General features: G+C 33.4%; 1 protein-coding gene and 2 pseudogenes across 1 annotated transcript; 1 reads left to right on the top strand and 2 right to left on the bottom strand.

Annotated features, from left to right (window-relative positions):
• Positions 1 to 2,405: 2,405 nt before the first annotated feature.
• Positions 2,406 to 3,691, bottom strand: LOC120131766 (annotated as a pseudogene).
• A 1,986-nt stretch (positions 3,692 to 5,677) lies between these two features.
• Positions 5,678 to 7,773, bottom strand: LOC120131765 (mitogen-activated protein kinase homolog NTF6-like). The gene is made up of 6 exons (XM_039148689.1): positions 7,517 to 7,773; positions 7,040 to 7,169; positions 6,819 to 6,956; positions 6,375 to 6,707; positions 6,030 to 6,213; positions 5,678 to 5,928 (listed from the first exon to the last, which is right to left on the bottom strand). The coding sequence occupies exons 1-6, from the start codon at positions 7,669 to 7,671 to the stop codon at positions 5,753 to 5,755; spliced, it is 1,116 nt and encodes a 371-aa protein (XP_039004620.1). The 5' UTR covers positions 7,672 to 7,773; the 3' UTR covers positions 5,678 to 5,752.
• Positions 7,774 to 17,578: 9,805 nt separating this feature from the next.
• LOC120131639 lies at positions 17,579 to 20,471 on the top strand (annotated as a pseudogene).
• Positions 20,472 to 23,471: the final 3,000 nt, after the last annotated feature.

Genomic DNA, 23,471 nt, shown 5'->3' with positions numbered 1-23,471 from the left:
ATCCCCACCTATGTGGTGGCTCCATTCAACTTGAGGAACGTTGTTTTCAATTTCTTCATTTTTTGCAAACCGTCCTCGGATTCGTGGCCTGCTGTCTGCCAATGTTTTCCTACATGTATACTGATGAAAGTATGGATATTCATCACCAAATGGTTGATAGAAATTAATCCAGCTCAAGCATCTAACATTCAAAGTATCACTTGATCATTTACCAACAAGAAAAAAAAAGGTAGTATCACTTAACCATGTCTTTTAAAAGATAACGTCTTTCTATTAATGTTACACGTGTAAATGCATGCATGTATGCATATACTTATTACTACAATTAAATGTAATGAAACATAATTACTACTCCATAAATCTAGAATTAAGATTAAGAGTAAAGACCTTGATCTTCTTGTTGAAGTTCCTGAGGTTTCTTTTGGATCGATATCTTTCAATCCGTTGTTTCTTTTCCTCGGGACTGTAGCGGTGAGTTCTGCTCATTCCTTCGATTATGGCACTCGCACTACTCTCATTCCACAATGGACTCTCGGATCGACGACCACCACCCCTCCGCCCCTATTCCCACTCATTCAACAAAGTAAACTTAAATCCAAGTGAAATTGTTTTAAAGGGTTAATTTGTCTGCAGTCTGTACTTTCAACTGGCTATCCTTAAGTAAATTACCTGCTCCGTGTCAGCGGTGCTTAAAGCTCTCCTAACCCGACTGTAATTGGAGTCAACAAATTCGTTAAGGTTTGAGTCAAAGTGAGAATGAAGGGAATGGCTCCTTTGCATTAAACTCTGTTTTTGAGTGCTACAACTCGGTAGCGAACTCGGCGAGTTGTAACTCCCGCTGCTGCTCACCAAGTCGTAGGACTCGTCTACAGTTAGTTGAAATAACGGAGACGTCAGGGAGGAGCGTGGAAATGTTGGGTATCCAAACATAGCGCGTGGGCGCGGGAAGGATATAGAATCGACTTGATTTTCAGGGTTTTTTTCTTCTTCTTCTCAGATATATCAAGGCTAAACTGATGAAGAAAGGCGGAGGCTTCAAAGCAGCTATTTATAAAGGAGCCTCTCAGCCTCAGCCAAGAGGGCTGGATGCTCAGTTGCTATCATGGAGGATGTCGTCAGCTTTATTAGAGTTCGGCGTTGACTCATTTCTACAGAAAAAAAGGGTAAAATATATCAGAGACCACTCAACTATAACCCTTTTTTATTTTGACCACTATTTTTGAATTCTTGTAAATCAGACTATCTGACTATTTACATACATTCAATCAGACCACTAGCCGTTAACAGTTAACGGAAGTGCTGACCATTATTTTTGAATTCTTGTCAATCAAATCACCCAATTATTTAAATGTATTCAATTAGGCCACTAGCCGTTAACAGTTAACGGAAGTGTTGATTAGACAGTTAATAAAATTGACATAATTACACATTTGATCCTTAATATTTATACATTATTTAAATTTATCCGTTAATTTAATTGACCATTTAGAATTAATTAATATTGGCTGACTTGATTTAATATCCAAACATAGTCAAAATTAACTCAACGTAAAAGAAATAGTTTGTTTGTGGCTTTTTCTACATTAGGTAAATTTGATAAGATGTTTCGGAGTAGGATAATTTGGCCTAAAGTGCTTCTGTTTTTATTAAAAACCAGAAACAAAAATCTACTGATATACAGAGAGAGACCTAACCAATATATCAGTCCATAGCTAGTCGCATGGTTTGATTTTCATTTTTCAACAGAGCTTTAATAAAGAGAATTAGTGGGAGAAAAGTGAATTCCAAATCATCTAAACTGAATTTTTGCTGGTTTTTACTTCTTTGACTCTGAAAGTTGTTCGATTCCAACATGGTTAAAAACAACTTTGATCTTACCCCTTCAAATTTTCTTTCTTTCACATTTAATATTTGTTTTTGTGAATAAAAAATTACTATTTTCTTTCTTTCACTTTTCTACCTTGTTTTATGAGGCCCTCCTAATAAAATCTCCCTGTTTGTGTGTTTCCATGGAGGAATGGTTTGGGCATTACGAAGAATGAGAACGTAAAAAATCATCGAATTCTTGGCATATTACAACAAGCCAAATTAGCATGCTTTATCAGCTCAGAGAACAGAAGTTTCGATATCAAGAGTACCAATATCAACCTCCAGTTTTCATTTTCCCTTCTTTAAGAAAAGGGAATCATCAGTTTGCTGCTGAAGTTTGGACTGCAGGTTACCATCTTCACCCCTTCCATCGACACGTGCCACGTACTCCTTCCCCATCCTCTTCTTTCCTTTCTTCCCAGTTCTACCCAAGATTTTTTCAGCTGTTAATGGTCCATTCACAGGTGAAGCATCCTCCTCATCAGCAAGATAATCACGCAGATACTTTGACTGAGAATTAGACTGATCATAGGCAAGTTCACCTTTCTACCTTTAACCCTTGATGAGGACATTTTTAATCTGTCATCTTTGCCCAACTCGTAAACCTGTTTCCTATCAACCTCGTCCAAAACACTAGAGGCAGACTAAAGTAGGGACTGTTCTCATGCATCTTGCCCTTATACTTTCCTTTCAAATAATAGCTTTCTACTGGTACATGCACATTTTCTCGGGAGCTCTTCTTGGAGAAGCGAGTGATTCCATCAACAGTCCATCCATCTTCCATAGAATTTTTCACCAAGGATTTTGTTTTTTTAGAATCTAGCCCAGACTTCAGTGAAGACAACCCAAAATCTTTTATGACGCCACTGGGGTATGCCAATTTCCTTCCCATTAGAGGATTGCTATCCTCGTCTTCATCAAATTGCTCAAATGAGTCAGATTCTGTTTCTTCATTTCGAAAAAAAATACTTTACTACCTTTTGGAAGATCAATAAATGTTCCTCCATCTTGTACGTACTTCCCTCTAATCTTCTCTTGTGATGGTTTTTTTCTACTATCAGACTGCAAGAATCGGTCATTCATCATTGTTGAAGAAACTTTATGAGATCTAAAACCGAGATCAGGAGACTCTCGCCCTGTTTTTTATTTCTTGTTCCTAATGTTCTGATCACCAGACCTGGGTGAAGAGTCCACAGAGAAGTCTTCTCCTCAGTTTTTATTCTGACGAAACATTTCTGCGCCTTCAGATAAGTCAACTCGACTCCCTTTCACTGAAAATGGTAGATTCCCGCCTTTCAAAGACTTTTCTGTTTCCCGACTGCAAATTGCAGATGGTTTTCTGAATACTTGGCCTTCTTGGCAAAATTATTGATTGTTCTCATGCTAGGTGGGTTTGAAGTATACGCTTTTACCTTCAACGATTGATTCATATTTCTATTCCTACCGTAGGCCTGAAACTTCTGCTTTGAAGAAAAAGGGAAAGCCAAGGAACTATCAATAGCTAATTCTTCAGCTCTTAAACGGTCATACTTTTTCCCTGCTCTCAATGAACCAGATTTCCCCATGATGCTGCAACGTACAACATATCGGTCTCGTTGAATACCCGTTCCGAACATTGGGTCTTCAGCTTCATCATCCAACCTCGTCCAACCCTACGCCTGTGTACTGCCCCCGACTTATACTTCTGTCGAGTAAGAGTTCCTGTAAAATCATATGGCTCAGAATTCATATCCAAATCAGGGGGCCCTAACTCTTTTGCAGTGGGAACTTTTGACCCACCTGCTTTAAGCTTATCTTACGGATTCAGCTTCCCATATTTTTGTGGGTTCCGAAGCCATCAGCTATCCTTGGGAAATGAATTCTAAATTCGGTTCAACCTCATAGTCAAAGTACCGAGCCATTTGCTGCGAAGCCTTTCGATCCTTAACCGTTTTGCTCCACAATCCATCACCCAAATCCTCTCTTTTGGAGGATTCAGATTCATCGTCTTCTAATTTCTCATGCATCAAACTCTTTTGACTTATCATAATATTCAAAACACGAAGCCGCTCCTCAATACTATATCCCCTACGCTTACTAACCCAAGAAGTCCCTTATTTGGCAAAGATTGACAACCGTAATAACCCTCCTTTCAACATATCAAACAACTTCTTAAGATGACATCTAAAATGAAAATTATAACCCATAAGAAGGTCATTCAATGTCCACATAAATGTATTCTGATCCATGTCAGGTAAAAACTTAGTAAGGCTAAATCTCTCCTCATCGCTTAAACACTCATTCCACACATCAAGTGGTAAAATATATTGCAATCCAGGAAGGTCGCACTACTCGAAAGGAACCGAACAAGTCAAGTTCCCAACTTGGCAAAATTCAGCCCTTGTGTAAGTGCCATTTTACAAATAAATAAATATATAGTTGGCTTTTGGGTTTTGGGCTTTAGAGGTTATTAATATAATACGTTTTGCCTTAGAATTGTATGAGAAATATGATGAATGAAATTGTTTGGCTTCCCCTCTCTCTACCATTCTGATTCGTCTTCCTCTTCTCTACTGTTCTTATTCTATTTTCCTCCCTAAATCTGCAATTCTTCTCTATTTATTCCCCTTTTCTATTTTAGTCTCTTACACCTTGTTTCACCTAATTCCAATAAACCAAACACTCTAAAATGAGAAAAACATCTTCCGAAAAACTAATTGCGGGGAAACTAACGGGCACTTATGGCTTGGGTGTAATAGACTTTGTTGACAGTGTTCCTCTTTCACTGCCACTAGACTAAAAGGGGATGGGTAATTAATCAAATATAGAGGGAGATGCTGACGTGTAACAGGTGAAGGTGTGGGGCTGTTCAATGTTCACGTGGCAAGTAACATGCTAAATATGATGGAATGATGATTTGGATAAATCAAAAGCTGGGAGCATAGCGTCCAAGAGCCTAAAAAGGCTTCTGTTTCTGTAAGCCCTAGGTTGGATTCGACGTCGTTTCTAAAATTGTTTGATTGCCCTAGTCCTTTGTTTCTATCTTGATTTGAGCACACTCCCAATATTAAAATCTAAAGATTATTTTATAACTAAATTAAAATAAAAAATAAAATATTTTGATTTGTTTTATTTAAATTATAATGTATCTAATTCGCTTAATTTTATTTTATTTTAATTATTAATTTAATCATAACTATTATAATAAATTATTTCTTTTATAAATTATATATGTATATATATATATTATAATAAAATAGAAAAATAGTTTAAATTTTGGAGGGAAAAAATAGAGTCAACAACACAAAATCGTTGAAAGAGTAAAAATTTCAAGATATATGTTATTTAAATGTATACACGTACAACATGTAGTTATGTGAAAAATATTGCAGATCAAATAAACCACCCAGAAACAAATCAATCGAACAAATAACTTCCCTGGACAAAGTAACATATGCTTATTTGGGAGCAACAGAAAAATATACTAACTTATATTTTATTCATATATTTAAAAAAAATTATCTAAATACACACAGAATTATCGTTTAATTCAAATTTGAAATGATTCGAATATGAAATAACTCGAATCAGGCAAATCCAAAATGACCCGATCTAGAATCAATGGGGGATCCCGTAACAATTCAAATCCTCATCTTAATGGTTCATACTTGATAGGGTTTCCAAAACTAGTGTATATAATCACAACATCAAACTCCCATATGAACCCAAAAAACAAAAAACTATTTCCACCATTTTAAATCACAGCACTACCAGGAAGAACCTATCTCCCTTTTCCTTTTCTTGTATTTATGCATAACCAAGCACCTGCATTGAAATCAACCTTTGAACCAGGACTATAATGAAGCAAAACAATATGAAGGGAGTAAAAAACTTGTTACCGACTTCATTCGAGCATCTTGTCTCGGCTGAAGTTCAAAGACTCCCTCCATATCAGCTCTTTAATATCTTCTTCGTTCAAGGTCATCTGCTCGAAATCGAACACAAAAGGCGAAGGACAAGTGGGCTCTTCATTTATCTCATAAAGACTTGACAAATATGGGTGATTCAGTGCTTCGTCGACTTTACATGCACCATATGAAAGAGATGTTTCTTATAAGAAAAATGACAACAGAAAATGTGGAAAAAGCACAACCATTGTAAATCCTATTGCCCGAATTTACCGGTGATGCGCTTGCTTGGATCGAAAACTAGCATTTTTTCAGCAAGGTCGATTGCCACGGGAGACAAATCTGGAAACTTTTCGGCAAAAGGCTGCTTAGGGAAACAAGGAAGCTGCTTGACATACTTCCGAGCATTGTCGCTCCTAAGGAATCCGAGATCTGAATCTTCTGGCGACCCCAGTAGCTGTTTTACGGAGTAATCAAACAAAGAAACATGTTTATCTAAACAAGTTTTGTAATCATGCATCCATCGACTACAAATTTCACAACCAGCTTCATGCTCCAATCGACTACGAAACTGAAGCAATGGGTATTGAGTTTGAACGAAAATGAATTGATGAATACCTGAGTAATAAGCCCCAACTGCTGAACATAATCTTTACCAGAAAAAAGTGGCTCCCTTCTGATTATTTCCATTAAGATACAGCCAACTGACCAGATATCGATAGCAGCAGTATACTCTGAACAATTGAGAAGCAACTCAGGGGCTCTATACCATCTGGTTACGACATACTCGGTCATGAAATCTGTCTCAGAGGTGGTCCTCGCAAGACCAAAGTCGCAAATTTTAAGATCACAATTTGCATTGAGAAGCAGGTTGCTAGGCTTTAGGTCCCGGTGCAAAACATTTGCCGAGTGTATGTACTTCAGGCCCCGTAGCAGTTGATATAGGAAATACTGCAAAGCAACATATAGCTTCAACAAATATGAATTCACAGCCTGACTTCAAGTACACAATTATATTTAAACTAGTATCGGTGTTGTGTGATAACACGATAAGTCTATCACCTGACAGTGATCATCGGTGAGAGCCTGGCTAGACCGTATTATTTGATGCAAATCAGTGTCCATTAGCTCATACGCGATGTAAACATCGTTGAACTTTTCTTTCTCCGGTGGTGTAATTATGTCCTTGATTTTGATAATCTGCAAAAGTATTAAAGCAACCCTTCAAATCTCCTCCATAGTATAACATGAAAAAGCAAATATATTATGAATGTAGAGATCACATTATCATGATCCATGTGACAGAGGAGCTTGATCTCACGGAGTGTTCTTTTAGCATCGATTCTGTTGTCAAATGCATTCCCAATCTTTTTTATTGCAACCTCTTCCTTTGTCCCAGAATTTGTGGCACAGCTGCAATTATCACGAGAATCAAATTCATTAACCCCATAACAAAATCAATATCAAAATCAATGGAGTATTTCAATTCTAACTAAATGAAACATTAAATCGGAACAAACCCAGATCTCTTTTCTGGTTACATCTCTGAAATTTCTCTAAAAGGGCACTAAAGATTTCCGTTTTCTACACTTTTAATTAGATCTTCTGCTTAGCACTGAAATCCCAACAATGAAGAATAAAAATAACCCAAGAAATCAACCAATTCGATGAATCTACAGCTTTAGACTCTAAAGTAACGAAAACCCAAAGTGGGAAGGAAGTAAAAATGCAAAGTTTTGCTCAGGAAAGCAGGATATTACCAAACGATGCCGTAAGCGCCGCGACCAACAGGCTGAATAGGAGGAGCATACTTGGAAGGAACTTCGAAGATGTTACCTAAGATGTTGTAACGGACGTATCTGCCATCGTATGTCGGGGTTCCTCTGAGATCAATCGTCATTTCTTCATTCTCCATCTTCTTCTTGTGTCACTTCCCCTCAAAGAAAAAACAACGGTGGAAAAGAAAGGGGAAAGGGCGTGCTTTTATGGAAGAAGAAAATTGAGCGGGTAGAAAGGGGCCATTTAAGGTTTGCTTTTACTTGTGGGTTTTGAAACTTTGAAATTTGAATGCTGTGAAAGCGCAATGAAACAGTGAATGGAATGTGGACCAATCAAGGAATGAAAATAGTCTTCGTCACTGAAGTGGACTAAGACTTTTGTTCTCATCCACTGGGGAAAGTTCCAAGAAAAACTACTAAACTTAGCTTTCTTGTAGAATAATTTGACGACTGGTAGGATTTCGTTTGGTTCCCAGGAATATAACGGCATAACCATAAAGATTAATTAAATTATAGTTAGAATATTTTCTTATAATTATTTATATAAAAATTATTCACCTAAATCACACAAGACTATAAAAAAATATTAAAAAACTTAATTAATATTCGAACAAAATAAAAATACGAATAAATCTGACTGCATCAACAAATTAATCACAAAATAGATGAAATTTCCGAAAGATCATCAACAAATCACAAATCAGAGTCGAGTAACATGAGAAAACTATTCACAAGCGCAAAATGCGTATCCAAATCAATCCGAGGGTCGAAAGCAGGGAAGATCATCGTGATAACAAATAAGCGCTATATTAATCAATTGTGACGATGTCAAATCCAACCCTGTGAAAAAAGATAAACAAAAACAACATCAAAAAAATCGTATGCTACCAAAAGACGTAACAAAACGTGCCACAAATACAAAGATAAATGTGTTATAAGGGCATATAACATGTTACAAAGACATAATTATTCTTATTAAATAATTAAAAAAACAAAGAAAAAAGATAATCGGGGCGACAATCAACATCAAAATCGACAAAGCTACTGGTTAAATAAAATTAAAGAAATTTTTTTTTAATTGACCAATAAAATTAACACAAATTGTTAAAAGAAAAATAGGAGCAAGAAAGTAGCTTAGGATTTTTTAAGCTATTTATTCATTCATTCACGTACATAACCATTGAAGTATTCCAACGACCAAATTTCTGCATCCTTTAATTATGTGTGCTCATTTAAAATATTTTTTTTAGTTGTTCTTTCGGTTTTAAAGTTTTGTTTTAACTAATTTAGACCGACCTGCATCGCACACCTAATTTTTATAAGAAGAACAAAATCAACTAATTTATGGCTACTTGATCCATATGTAGCAATCCTGCAATTTAAGCTTGTGGTATCGAAAATATCTTCTCTCCAACGGAATCTCATAACTTAGTTACATCAAACAGTCAACCACCCCAATATTATGTGGTCTTATATAACTAATGCATACTTCCCACTTAAGACGTAACACAATTTGAACTACATCCATTCATGTATCCCCCTCAGTATTCTCAAGTCTAATTAGAATAATTGAACCACTTCCAAGTAATTTTTCACCATAACCTTCATGCATACTAAGTTTATACATAATCTATTATAGGAGTATTTTAACATTTTTTTCAAAAAATATAACTTTTTAACCTAAAATAATTTGTTTTAGACTCATTATCTCCAAGTATAAAGTACTAAGAAATATGTTTAAAAAATTAAAGTACCAAGAAATATGACTAGGAGAAGAAAATGAGGTTGTAAAATGTAAACCGTCATAAAAGCTCTTGAATTGCTTTTATAAGACCACGCAACCACTCCGTAAAAGCTCTTGAAATGCGTTTTATAAGACCAAACGAGTGATTGGTTATCTCCAACACCATTTAGGACAAAGCTAACCCAGACTAAGATGAAATTTAAGACATAATAAATTAAAATATGTGTCACTTATATTTTTAATTTTAAATATATATACATATATATGAATTTTTAAAAAAAAAATCATGACTTATACAAAACAAAAAGTTGAAATGATTTTAAATTTTGACAGGTTTAATTTTTTCCTCAAAAGTTTGATACTTCATGTGTCCTTAAGTCTAAATTTATCAGAAGAGTTTTAAGGATGTTAACATTTAAATTTAATTTTAAATATATATACATATATATGAATTTTTTTATAAAAAAATCATGACTTATACAAAACAAAAAGTTGAAATGATTTTAAATTTTGACAGGTTTAATTTTTTCTCAAAAGTTTGATACTTCATGTGTCCTTAAGTCTAAATTTATCAGAAGAGTTTTAAGGATGTTAACATTTAAATTTAATTTTTTAAATATAAAAAACATATGAATAATATGAATACATGTAGCATGTTTTAACTGTGTTCAAAAATACCTAACTCGATGATCCGATAAAAAATTTGGGTACATTTTATAATATAAAAAAATAAAGTTTCGGGTTAGGTACCCGGCCTAACATTTTATGGGTCGGGCTTGAGTCACAAAATTAATTTTTTTTAGGATACCCAGTTACCCAAGTACCCAATTATATTTATTTTTTTTATATAATAGTATTACATATTTAATTATTAATATTTTTATATATTAAATTAAATTTAAAAAAAACCTCCCAAGGAAAGAACTACTTTTAAATTATATGTTAAGATGGGGTGTTTGGATGGTAGAATGTGGGATTCTCATGGGAATGGAATCCACATTCCCCCGTTTAGTTAGCCCGAGAATCTCATTTCCGGTAATGTAAGATTACCAATAGTGAATTTTTTGGGTATATAACCGGAAATATCATTATCTCCCTTTCCTTAGGTATTATTGGATTACCGGTGTTTTGGACTAAAATACCCTTAAGTTTTTATTTTTTTTTCAAAAATATTCTTCTTCTGTCATTGAATAATAAAAATTCTACAAATGTTAAATTACAAATTTATCCTTAAATTATTTTAGATTTAAAAAAAATCTATAATTAAAATTTTAGCCTTTCATTAAACCTTTTTTATATTTTTAATTTTGTAAAAAAATTATATAAATATTATGAATTTAAATTTTTAAAGAAAAAATATAAATATTTTCTAACTTGTAATATTATAAAAATATATAATAAGGACAATTTGGTCAAATATACATTCCAATAATCTTTTATTCCTTTAACCAAACACGGTAATTTTACATTCCTGCTAAGCCAACCAAACACAAAATACAACATTCCCAGTAATCATATTCCCTAATAATCTTACATTTTCACTGGTAATCTTACATTCCGTGAACCAAACGACCCTTAGAGTATGTAATTCGAATATTTAAATTTGTGTATTTTTAAAATTAATAATTTAAAATTGATAAAAAAATCGAGTACTCGATTATCCAAATTACGGATACTCGTAAAATCCGAATATCTAATTACCGGGTACCCACAACATCTGGGCCGGATCATAGGCCGAATAATCAAATACCTGAAGATTCGGGTACCCGCAAACCTCATGTACCCGAATTTGAACGCTCCTAATTTTAACCAAATGTTTCGAGTGTTGGGGTAAATATGGACTTCTGTTGAAGAAAGAGTTGATGCACAGAAGCTGAAATACGCTAAAAAGATTAAACGAAAGTAAAAGTGATGAACCCAAAAACTGAGAGAGCTCAAACTAAACATGGGAATTAACCACAACCCAATATAAGCAATATTTGATCAAAGCCCTAACATGAAACACAAACCTAAGAATTGTTATAAGGGCGGAAGTAGAAATTTATTAAAATGAGTTAAATTATTTTTTTTTTCAAAAATACTACTTTTTTAATTGATGAGTGTCCGGTAATTTGTTTATTTATTTTCTAAAAATTTAGCGTTTTCAATATTAATTAATACTTAAAAATATAATTGGTGGAGACTAAGACTCCTCTTGATCCATACAAAAGTTAACCCATTTCAGACCACAAAAGAAACCCTGCCCCAAGAGAACTATGAAGAGTAGATGAAAGGTTCATCGAAAATGCCCACTTCGTCTTAAGGTGTAATTGAACGGAGTATTAAATTATGGCAATTTTAAGCTCCGATCCAATTCAAAATTTAAGATTTCGTGAGTATAGTATCAAATTATGGTTATAATTACAGTTATGATATTATGATGACTTAGAAAAATGTTACGATATGATCGTTATAATATACTACAATCATAATTTAATGTTACACTCAACTTAAGTTTAATAGAGTATATTTTTTAAACGTAATATCAACTTAAACATATAAATTTGACTGAATTATAAATATGTGCAGCACTGGATACTAAAGGAATTTGCAGGAAAGCTCATTGGTGGATGTAGAAATATAATTGACAGAGACCAAGGCTCCTCCTGATAGATACGAAGGTCCACCCATGAATTGTTCAGATCACAAAAGAAACCCTACCCCAAGAGAACTATGGAGGGTAGGTGAAGTTCATCGAAAATGCCCACCTCGTCTTAAGAGTGTAATTGAACCGAATATTAAATTAAAGTGATTTTAAGCTCTGATCCAATTTAAAATTTAGGACTTCGTGAGTATAGTATCAAATTATAGTTATACTACAATTATGATATTATGATGATTTTAAAAAACATTACGATACGATGGTTATAATATACTATAGCTGCAATTTAATGTTCCAGCCAACTCAAGTTCAATAGAGCATATTTTTTAAACGTAAGATTAGCTTAGACATATAAATTCGACTGAATTATAAATGTGTGGCTGTGAATTCCAAAGGAAAAGCAACGAAACTAGCGGAAGCTGTCGGAATTCGAAAGTGGTAACTTTGCTAAAAAAAAAGTGATAAGCTCATACGGAACAAAAATAATAAGTACTTACTTTTAGGGATGAGCATGGGCTGGGTTTCGATCAATTCGACCCGACTCAAAAATTGTATATTTTTTACTCGATCCGATTCGACCCGATAAATATATATCATCCACTCGACTTGATTTTTTGAGATAAAATCCGAATTCGACCTGATATATTAAAAAATATTATTTTTATTCGATAAAAATGGTGCTTTAATTGAAAAAAAATAATGTATGGAGAGATATTATTATAATTATTCATAAATATATAAGGTAAAATTATTTTCCCTAGTCGTGTCGGTTTAGATATTTTTTATCCTAAACCCGAATCTAATCCGATCTGAACATTATATTTAATAAAAACCTAATCGAACCCTGATTTTTTTTAAACCCGACCTGATTGAGTCTGTCGAAACCCGTCGGGTTTAGTCTATGCCCATCCCTAAGCACTTCGCTGGATCAGGGAATGAGTCAATTCAAAAAGTCCATGCAATAAAAGCCAACGTCCAACAATGACGTATAATATGTGTCTAGTACTATCACGCTGTTGGAGCCAATAATTTTTAGGGTAACTAGTAGAGATCACCCAACTATACGCTTCTTTTCATTTCAATCACTATTTTTGAATTCTTATCAATCAGATAATTCAACTATTTAATTACATTTAATCGGATCACTAACAGTTAACAATTAATGGAAGTATTGACGTGATAGTTAGTAAAATTGATATAATTTACATTTAGTCATTATTACTTACATAACCTATCAAAGTGGTCATAATTTTAAATTAATTCAATATATTTAATCCTTCAATTATAAAATGACACATTTCACGATATCATTGGAGGGATTTTATTAATTTAATTTATATTTAATTTAAATATTTTTCCTCCGATGGCACCATTTGAAGGAAAGAAAACAAATTGAAACAAATTGTGTTGCATTGTGGGTGGGGGTTTTGAAACTCTGTCCCTTGGATGATAAAGAACCAACTCAACAATTACCCTGAATATATTTTATAGTATACTTCTCACATCAACTGATATTTATCTTAAAATATAATTAAGGTTAGAATAATAAAAATTAAAGCAACACTAAAATGACTTAAGTCGGGGCAGATCGAATATAAATAATATATTTTTAGGTGGTTCAAATATAATAAATATATTACTTTGACCATTTAAAATATAATAAAAATAGAAACAACACTAAAACAACTTGATTTAAATAAATTAATATTTTAAAATATATTGTTTATATTCAACCTGGCCCACCCAAATAATATGTTGTCTATGTTCGACCCGCCTCAATTTGATTTGAATAAATTAATATTTTAAAATATATTGTTTATATTAATTTATATTAGACCCACCCCGACTTGATTCGAATAAATAATTGAAATAATATTCGACCCATATCAAGTTGATTCAAATAAATAGTTGAAATGTTAATTATTTATTATATTTTAAATGGTTAAAATAATATATTTTTACTTAAACTGGATATGGTTTGAATATTATTTTTATTAATTATTCGAATCAAGTAAAGTAGGGTTGAATATAAATTAATATAAAAAATATATTTTAAAATATTAATTTATTTGAATCAAGTCAAAGCGGGTTGTGATGTTTCCTATGATACCATGAACGCATTTTCCAACTTCATAGATTTAAAAAAAGATTCAACTAGTTATTGTTTTTCAAAACTTAACGACAAAGTTTGCCCTTTTTACTTGGATCCATAATTTATTAAGCATGTTCATTTCAAGTCCATACCTCTAGGGGTGTTTGGTTCAAGGATTGTGGATGTTTGGTTGGCCGATAATCTCATTCCCGATAATGTTTTATTACCAATAGTAGAATTTTTGGGATATATTACCGGGAATGTCATTACCTCCCTTTCTTTAGGTATTGTAACATTACCGGCGTTTTGGACTAAAATGCCCTTAAATTTTTAATTTTTTTCAAAAATATCATTCTTCTGTCATTGAATAATAAAAATTATACGAAGGTTAAATTATAAATTTATCCTTAAATTATTTTAGATTTATAAAAAAAGTCTATAATTAAAATTTTATATGAAGTTCAGGGGTTAAAATTGTTTTTTACCCTTTCATTAAACCTTTTTTTATATTTTTTATTTTGTAAAAAAATTATATAAATATTATGAATTTAGTTTTTTAAAGAAAATATATAAATATTTTACAATTTGTAATATTATACAAATATATAATAAGGACAATTTGGTCAAATATACATTCCAATAATCTTTTATTCTTTTAACCAAACACGGTAATCTTACATTCCTGCTAAACCAACCAAACACAAAATACAACATTCCCAGTAATCCTATTCCCTGGTAATCTTTTATTCCCACTGGTAATCTTACATTCCGTGAACCAAACGCACCCTTAGGGGGTGTTTGGTTCAAGGATCGTGGGATTCCCATGGGATGAGAATCCCACATTCCCATGTTTGGTTGGCCGGGAATTTCATTCCCGGTAATGTTTTATTACCAATAGTAGATTTTTTTGTGTATATTACCGGAATGTCATTACCTCCCTTCCCTTAGGTATTGTAACATTACCGGCGTTTTGGACTAAAATGCCCTTAAATTTTTATTTTTTTTCCAAAAATATCATTCTTCTGTCATTAAATAATAAAAATTCTATGAAGGTTAAATTATAAATTTATCCTTAAATTGTTTTAGATTTACAAAAAAAATCTATAATTAAAATTTTATATGAAGTTCAGGGGTTAAATTTTTTTTACCCTTTCATTAAATTTTTTTTATATTTTTAATTTTGTAAAAAAAATTATATAAATATTATGAATTTAAATTTTTAAAGAAAATATATAAATATTTTACAATTTGTAATATTATACAAATATATAATAAGGACAATTTGGTCAAATATACATTCCAATAATCTTTTATTCCTTTAACCAAACACGATAATCTTACATTCGTACTAAACCAACCAAACACAAAATACAACATTCCCAGTAATCCTATTCCCTGGTAATCTTTTACTCCCACTGGTAATCTTACATTCTCACTGGTAATCTTACATTCCGTGAACCAAACGCACCCTTAGTGCGACACTGCGATTGATTAATTGGATATATTAAAAAGATTCTTTATTATATATTGAATTATATTTAAGAATGTTGAATTTATTTTTTACTATTAAAAATATTTTTAAATATTTAAATTAAGTATTTGTATATGTAAAAATTTCATATTGAGAGACTTACTAAAATTAAATGGGTGATGCAGATCGATTCGGATTAATCAAAATAAAATCTATAACTAAGAGGACAACCAACAATATATTTAAATTAAATTAGAATGAATCCATATTTTAATGATAAAACTAAAATTATGTGAACTCTTTGGAGTTAGGTAAGTGTTTAATTAATTAATAAAATGCTTTTTTTTTAGTTGAGAGCGAGGATAAAAAAGTCCATTCATATTCACCAGAATCATGAGTTAAAACAGAGAACTGGAGCGCGTAACCATCAATAAAATAGAAAAGAGGGAAACAAAGAGTAAAACGTGTTTTTTATGCTGGGGAAGGGCGGCAGGGGATACAAACGGAAATTGGAAATATTTTCGAGGGTACAACCGAAAAACAAACGAAACGGAATACCCGGAAATAGTTAAAGTGGGGTAGCAAGGGCAGTACGTGCCAGCTGCGAGCAGCCATCGACATGTACGGTTTCTACCCGCTCATTTACAACAAATTGTATTACTATTATAAAGGTGCATCGATTTATTTTCTATTTAATATATTTTTGGTTTTTATATTGGAAAACATTAATAAATAACGATAAAATAAAAATTTCTTCTACACAAAAGGGCATTATTAGTTCCCCAAAAAAATTTATTGGCCAATGCCTGCAAATAATATTACTTAAAAAATACCTCCAAATTATCCACATAGTATGACTTTGAGTTTTTACAAAAAATTGATACGTCTTATGCCCAATAAAACGCAATGATCATTAAACATGTTTTATAAGATATGAGATAATCATATATAGATAATTTAAAAATATTTTTTTAATTAATACTGTTAGAGAGGTATTGGTCTAATAAATTATTTTTTAGGGGTTTTTTGAATAATAATTTCCAAAAGAAGCCCCAAAGTGGTAGTACAGTGACAAAGAGTATTAACGGGTTTGGATGATCCATGAACGTAGGATTAGCTGACCCATAGCAAAGTCTGGCCGTTAGATGAAAAGCGTAACCTGTAGGTCGTAGAGGCAATACTTGACTGGAATATCAGATATGTAATCCTGTGGTCCTGAAACTAGGCAGTAAGTAGCGCAGTACCTAGTTTGGGCACGAGGTAGGAGATTAATGGAAGGTACACTGGCTTATCGTTGGGTAAGGAGTAATTGAATGCACCTCTATTGTCTTCAATTACACGTGGAACGCGAGCGAAGACGAAAGGTAAATATTTTGGCACTGTCGGAACCAGTGAAATGACGTGAGAATTTGATTTTTGGGAGAATATCAAAATAATTGAAATTGTTTTTTTTTGTCATAAGCATTACGATTCCGAGAAAGAGAGATGTTATGGTGAATGAGTCACCTAGTTATTAAGACAAAATTCAAGTTTTGGATTTCTAATTATAGCTGTTCAATTCGCAGTTCCATCGACACTGAAAACACACGCACAATTTAATAGAATTAATTTAAGTAGTAAATAATTTAATATTATTTAAATAAATTTTAAGTTTGAATCTTTTTATATAAAGTAATTTCGTTAAAATTTTTATCTATTAAAATTAAATATATGATTTAGATTGATCTGAAATAATTAAAGCAAAACATTAGGTACAATATCAGATAAACCGGTTAACCGGAGAATCCGGTGTCAAGAGGATAGAAAATGTTTATATATCCCGCAGCAATAGTTAAAAATGTGTATTTCTTACGTTCCATCGCCTTCTCCCTCTCTCGCTCTCCCTCCCTCTCCCTCTCCCTCTCTTTTTTGTTGTTCAATTGAATCTGTTACCGGCGATCTCTTTTTTTGTTAAAAACTGATCGCCGAGTAATACAACGAAAGCCAGCCTCATTTTGATATCGGTCTCGCGGAAGAGAATCGAACTCTTTCTTTATATTTTTAATAGTTGTGATAGAATCAGTTACTGCCGTAGGATTTGATTGTTTTCGGAGCGAAAAGAGAAGAGAAGAGAAAAGAAAAGCTGACTGATTATTTGTTTTTGAAGGTCAGAGTTAATTATTTTTGTTTCATTTTGAAAATTTCTGTGAGTCAAAACTTAATTCTACAAGAAGTTAAGGCGAAATGCTAGATCTTAATCTTAATGTCGCCTAGACTGAGTCGACTCAAGACTCTTACTCTGTGGCTCTCTTTACTGATGAGCTCAATGAATATCTTGCAAACCAAATGGACGAATCCGAAACCTCGAATTCGTCAATCGTAAACGATGACGATAATTCGTGCTTCACACGTGCCAACGGAGACGCGTTCACTCTAAGCTTCGACATACTCAGAGTTGGGAGTGGAGGAAGCGAGAACGAAAACGACGACGCACCTGTGGTGATTACTAAGGAACTATTTCCGGTGAAGGGAGTTGGAGCTGATTTCCGAGGCCCCGAAGAGCAAGGCTCGGGAAACTGTACTAACCACAAGTGGATCGATCTTTCGTGCGTGGTAAAAGAAGTTGGTCACCCGCAGGTGATGCAACAACAGCCATCACATACGGTGAAGAAAAGCCGTCGAGGACCTCGCTCTCGAAGCTCACAGTATCGAGGAGTTACTTTCTATAGAAGAACTGGAAGATGGGAATCTCATATTTGGTATTTTTTTCCGTTCTTTTCGAAATTCTATTTTTAAGAGAATGTTTTGAATGGCTATTATGCGTAACTGAATTTTGATTTGGTTTGTGAAGTAGCTTTAACTTAAGTTTCTTTCGAAAATTTGCTCAGTTTTTATTTATTATTTATTTTCAGGGATTGCGGGAGACAAGTATATTTGGGTATGGATATAATTAGCTAAAAAATATTTTGGTTGACAACTTCATTATTAAGGTTTTTTTCTCTCTTTTCACTTCGGAATGTTTTGATCAAACTTTACCTTTTTTTTGGCTGGATTTTGATTTTTTAGGTGGATTTGACACTGCTCATGCTGCAGCTAGGTAAATTACTGGAAAATAATCTGTTAATTTAGTTTATGAACTTATGTTTATCTTAGTTTTTCTAAAATCTGGGTATGTTTGATTCAGTACCTATGATCGAGCGGCTATTAAATTCCGAGGTGTTGATGCTGATATCAATTTCAGCCTTAGTGATTATGAGGACGATATGAAACAGGTTGGAATTTGATTACCGCTGTATAAAAAATTGATTAATGAAGCTCACTACAAAAACTAAATGGTTGAACTTTGAATGATAGTGTTTAAGTTGTGGCCTGCTTTCTTTTGGTGATGGACAGATGAAGAATTTGAAAAAGGAAGAATTTGTGCACATACTCAGACGGCAGAGTACTGGCTTTTCGAGGGGAAGCTCGAAATATTGAGGAGTGACGCTGCACAAATGTGGCCGGTGGGAAGCTCGGATGGGGCAGTTCCTTGGCAAAAAGTGAAGGCAATTGTTTTTGAAATTTTAAATTTTGTATAAAAAAAATACTATGATTAAGGGTGTGAAATGTTGAGTTCCTCTTGGTGTCAAACAGAGAATTATTTTTTTGTAGAATTAATTCTCGGACTGTTTTTTGGTTCTCTCTGAATGGAAAAACAATTTGGGTAGTGTTTTATAGTGGGGATTGTGATGCTTGCTTGCAGGTATATTTATCTTGGGCTGTTCGACAGTGAAGTAGAAGCTGCAAGGTCCTAATGATCACGAGTTACATTCTACCTGATAATTTATTATCCTCCATTCTCAACCTCAATTGGGTTCCATCCAACATATGTCCACGTTTTTATTTTTTTTCCCTGGAAATCAGGGCTTATGACAAGGCAGCTATCAAATGTAACGGAAGGGAAGCAGTCACCAACTTCGACCCGAGTTCATATGAAGGGGAGATGATCTTTGACACCAGTAAGGAAGGTATCATTTGTTACTGGTTTCTTATTATTCTGTGACTAATATTTATTCTAATAGAAGTTATTTGCCTGATGATAATTTTTTTGATGGTGCTTTGTTAACTTGTGTTTAAATGAGGTTCTACGCAGGCGATACTCACAACCTTGATCTGAACCTGGGGATATCTGCACCTGTTGGCAACGAGTCCGTAGAAAATGAGGGGCATGCCAATTTTTGTTCCAGCTCTTTTGACATAAATGGCTGGAAGAGTTTGAGGGTAAGGGTAACTATTCATTTGAACTATTCTGTATGTTTCACTAGGATAGAATGGTGCTTGCTAGCTTTATGAAACATACACTGCCTGTTTTTGTAGGATAATTGAGTGTCTTGAACTTTCCCTGTTGTCGATGGATGGTGTATCGACCATTCTATGATTCACTTTTGCAGGTGGTGAACACTGCTGCGGCAACATTCGGTCCAGTTCACAAAGGGCTAGCGGGGACTTCAGATCAGCCAATTTTCTGGAATGGTGTATGTCCTGCGCACTTTCCTAGTGAGGTGAAAACCTCGTTGCGCTAACCTTAGAGAACAAAAACAATGACTACCTCTGTATTTCATGGGCATGTTGTCTCATTAACATGGCATTGTTTTCGATTTTTATCGCCACTTCAACGAAACCTCAGATTGATCTTATGTATCGCCAAAATTTCTTGACTTGTTTGGCAGGAAAGCGCGGTGGTGACAAGAGTCGAAACCAGTCCTCCGCAAGGCCTCGCCAATTTGGCGTTGCAAATGCAAAGTGAAGCCAGTGCTAAGTCAATGCCACTGTTCTCTGCTGCAGCATCATCAGGATTCTCATACTTGGCTACCACTCCTGCTGCTACCATTCTTCCGTCACAACCTGTCAATCAAATGACCCTCAACCTCTGTTTTACCTCGTCAACGGCGACCGCAACCAACACCCCTCAAATCGATTTTCAGGTGAAGCCACCACGGGAAACACCTTAACAGGGTTTTAAAAAACGGTTCGTGACGGCCGCAATAGCGTCCACGACGACCGCAATAGCGTCCGCGACGGTCGCAATCACGGTAAATACGAAATAACCGAAAACGCGACCGCGACTGTGATTTGAAATCCTGCACCTTAAGCCTCATATCTCATACATTTGCAGCAAAAACTTGACGATGACAGGATTCAAATTCCGATTCATTATACTTTCAGACTTGATAGTTTCTAACTTTTTTGATGAACTGAAAAAGCGTACCGGGTTTGATATAAAATATCAAGAAGTTTTTGCCTCTTTTTTGTGGAAGTTACTATGGATGGTAAATGGGTGGGTCGGATGGTGATATCCCTTGTCTATCCTCATACTTATTTAATATTTTTATATTTATTATCTGCCCATCATTTATGATGGATAAATTTTTAAATACACTCGTCTATGAGGCTATATTTTCAAATTTACACTTGTCTATGTGAAATTTTGTGATCACTAGCAAAATGAAACGGTACATTTTATTTTATTTTTTTAATTTAAAAGTAAATAAAATTCATTTTCTCTTAGTTTGACAAAAATATATAACATATATTTATACTGGTGTAAGTCAATAAAATAAAAAGCGTGGGTTTTGTTTTTAAAAATAAAAATTTAAAAAAAAAATTATAAAATGTCACGTGTCATTTTGTCAATAGTCATATAATTTTATGTCACTTTTCGTGATGGAAGTGGATGAACTCATTAACGGCAGAAAATACCATGTATGAAATCGAGAATTTTAAAATATTATGTATGAAACGAAGAATTCAATATACTTCGTGTATGAATCGATAATTAACCCAATTCATAATGATCTAAAATTTATACAATAGGTAATTAGTGGATGGGCGGATGCGAGGCGGGTAAGGTCTTAAATTCACTTCGTACCCACAACGTATATGACTTTTTAGATCCACACTTGTCTACTACTTACTAAACTTATAACCATTACTGTCTCAATTAGAACAGGTGCAATGCGGAGTCTACGAAATTATACTCATCTGTCATCCTAAAAGTTACATTAAATGATGCTATTACAATGACAAGCAATACAATCTAAGCATACTATAATTGGATTTTTTTAAAAATTATCATTAGTACCTGATCTATTGACCAAATAATTCATATTAAGTTTTACTAAGGCCCATTATGAGGCGACTTTTTAACCCAATTTATTCTATACGCAAACGTTAAGATTTAAATCTCTCATCTTAGTTAAAGAATATAATATATCATCCCATTAGATAAACTAGTTGTTACTAATAGAATTGGATTTAATTGCTACAAAGCACAATCCATAGCAATTTTAACAGGTTGTGTAAGCGTAGGATGATATGTGTAAATAGAAGATGAGTTTTGGTTTCATGGGCATCCAAATTTTGCTGTCATGCTCATGATGTCTAAATTTTCTGTACGGTTGGACAGAACAGAACATATCTCAGGCTCGGATAAGGTCTGAAAATGTGTTTATGTATAATAATCTAAGGAATAATGTTGTGTGTGCTCATTTTGAGTGTCCTTTGTCCGTATTAATCATGGATGTATAATGACAAAGTCACACTCATAATGACAAGGTTAGTATGAGCTGAAATCAAAAGACAAGGTTCGAGTATATGCAACGCATCCCTTCCCAAATTTGTATTGATTAAAAGAAATTGAATATATTCGATATTGAAACGGACATAAGACTTTATTTGGTTTTTTTGACCGATTAGGGCATTTGGTTTTTTTATTTAGCCCATTAAAACATTCGGATATTTATTTTGGGATTTACGGTATTTTCTATTTTATTCATGAAATTCGTCATGATAAGGTGTTGAATTTTAATAAAATATAATTTTTTATTAGAACTCATTACCTCAACTTGATGAATTCTATCCATAGTAGAAAATGTGTTGATAATGCGTTTTTCCCTTCAATTTCCGGTTTTCCTATTTTTTATTTCTTCCTATAAGAGATGATATTAAATAATTTAATTTTATGATTTTTTTTCTTATGGTATGAAATAAAATTTAGTTTGATGTCAGCTTCTAGTCCTTCCCTATTAACTTTATACAATTTCATCCTCATTTTTTGGGATTGGTGATTACGATAATAGTATTAAATAAGAAAACATTAGGTGCAATTATAGAAAGTGATTTATGCCACAACGGTGTTATAATCTTTATATGGATAGTCAGAGGATAATTATTTAACAAAATAATATTAAAGTACTTTAGATTTATTTATCAGAATAAATATAGTGTTTTTTTTAATAGTCCAACGTGCGAAGTGGCACGAAACGGGCTCCAAGTGCGTTTCGATTGCTTCTGTGAACGTGGGTGGAGAGTCTAAGCTCCGGCGGACACCTCATAAGGAAAATCAAGTTCATGACAAAGCAGAATCTACGTGGCGAATAACGATTGGTTAAAACCTAGAGCAATGCGACTGTTGCAGCTCTGTCGTCTGCTACAAAAACAAATGTGAATTTTGTATGACCAATAGGAAATGAGCGGGTGATAAATGTTTAGTTGTGATGCTCGGTGTTATTATCATTGCCTCGATGGAATCTTTCCTCCCTCGCAGTGTTCACACTGTATTACAAGTATTTTCCATTTTTTTAATTTACTGAAAAGTAATGAAAAGACAAAAACGCCCCTGATTGCCGTTTCTATCCGCTGCAGTGTTAACCATCCATTACTTGAAATAACTTCATTTAATTGGAAAATAAAAATGTTACACAATTAGTAATAATAATAGATATTATGACACGAATGGTGAGATATCAACCTAAATAACTTATAGTTATTTTTTTATCATTCTAACTACAAATAATTGGTAATAATCGTCCACTCCACGTAATCTATTTTGAGACTAAAATCGAAAGCATTCTTTCATCGGGATAAATCTGTCATTTTACTGATATTCCGAAGGTATTTTTTCTCCCAAAACGTCACGACAAGATTTTGACTCATGATTTTATTCAAAAAGCCAAACAATCCCAATTAATT

This window comes from Hibiscus syriacus, unplaced genomic scaffold (genome assembly GCF_006381635.1).
Source record: "Hibiscus syriacus cultivar Baekdansim isolate YM2019G1 unplaced genomic scaffold, ASM638163v2 tig00110556_pilon, whole genome shotgun sequence".
Lineage (NCBI taxonomy): Eukaryota > Viridiplantae > Streptophyta > Magnoliopsida > Malvales > Malvaceae > Hibiscus > Hibiscus syriacus.
This window is presented reverse-complemented; position numbering and strand designations above follow the sequence as displayed.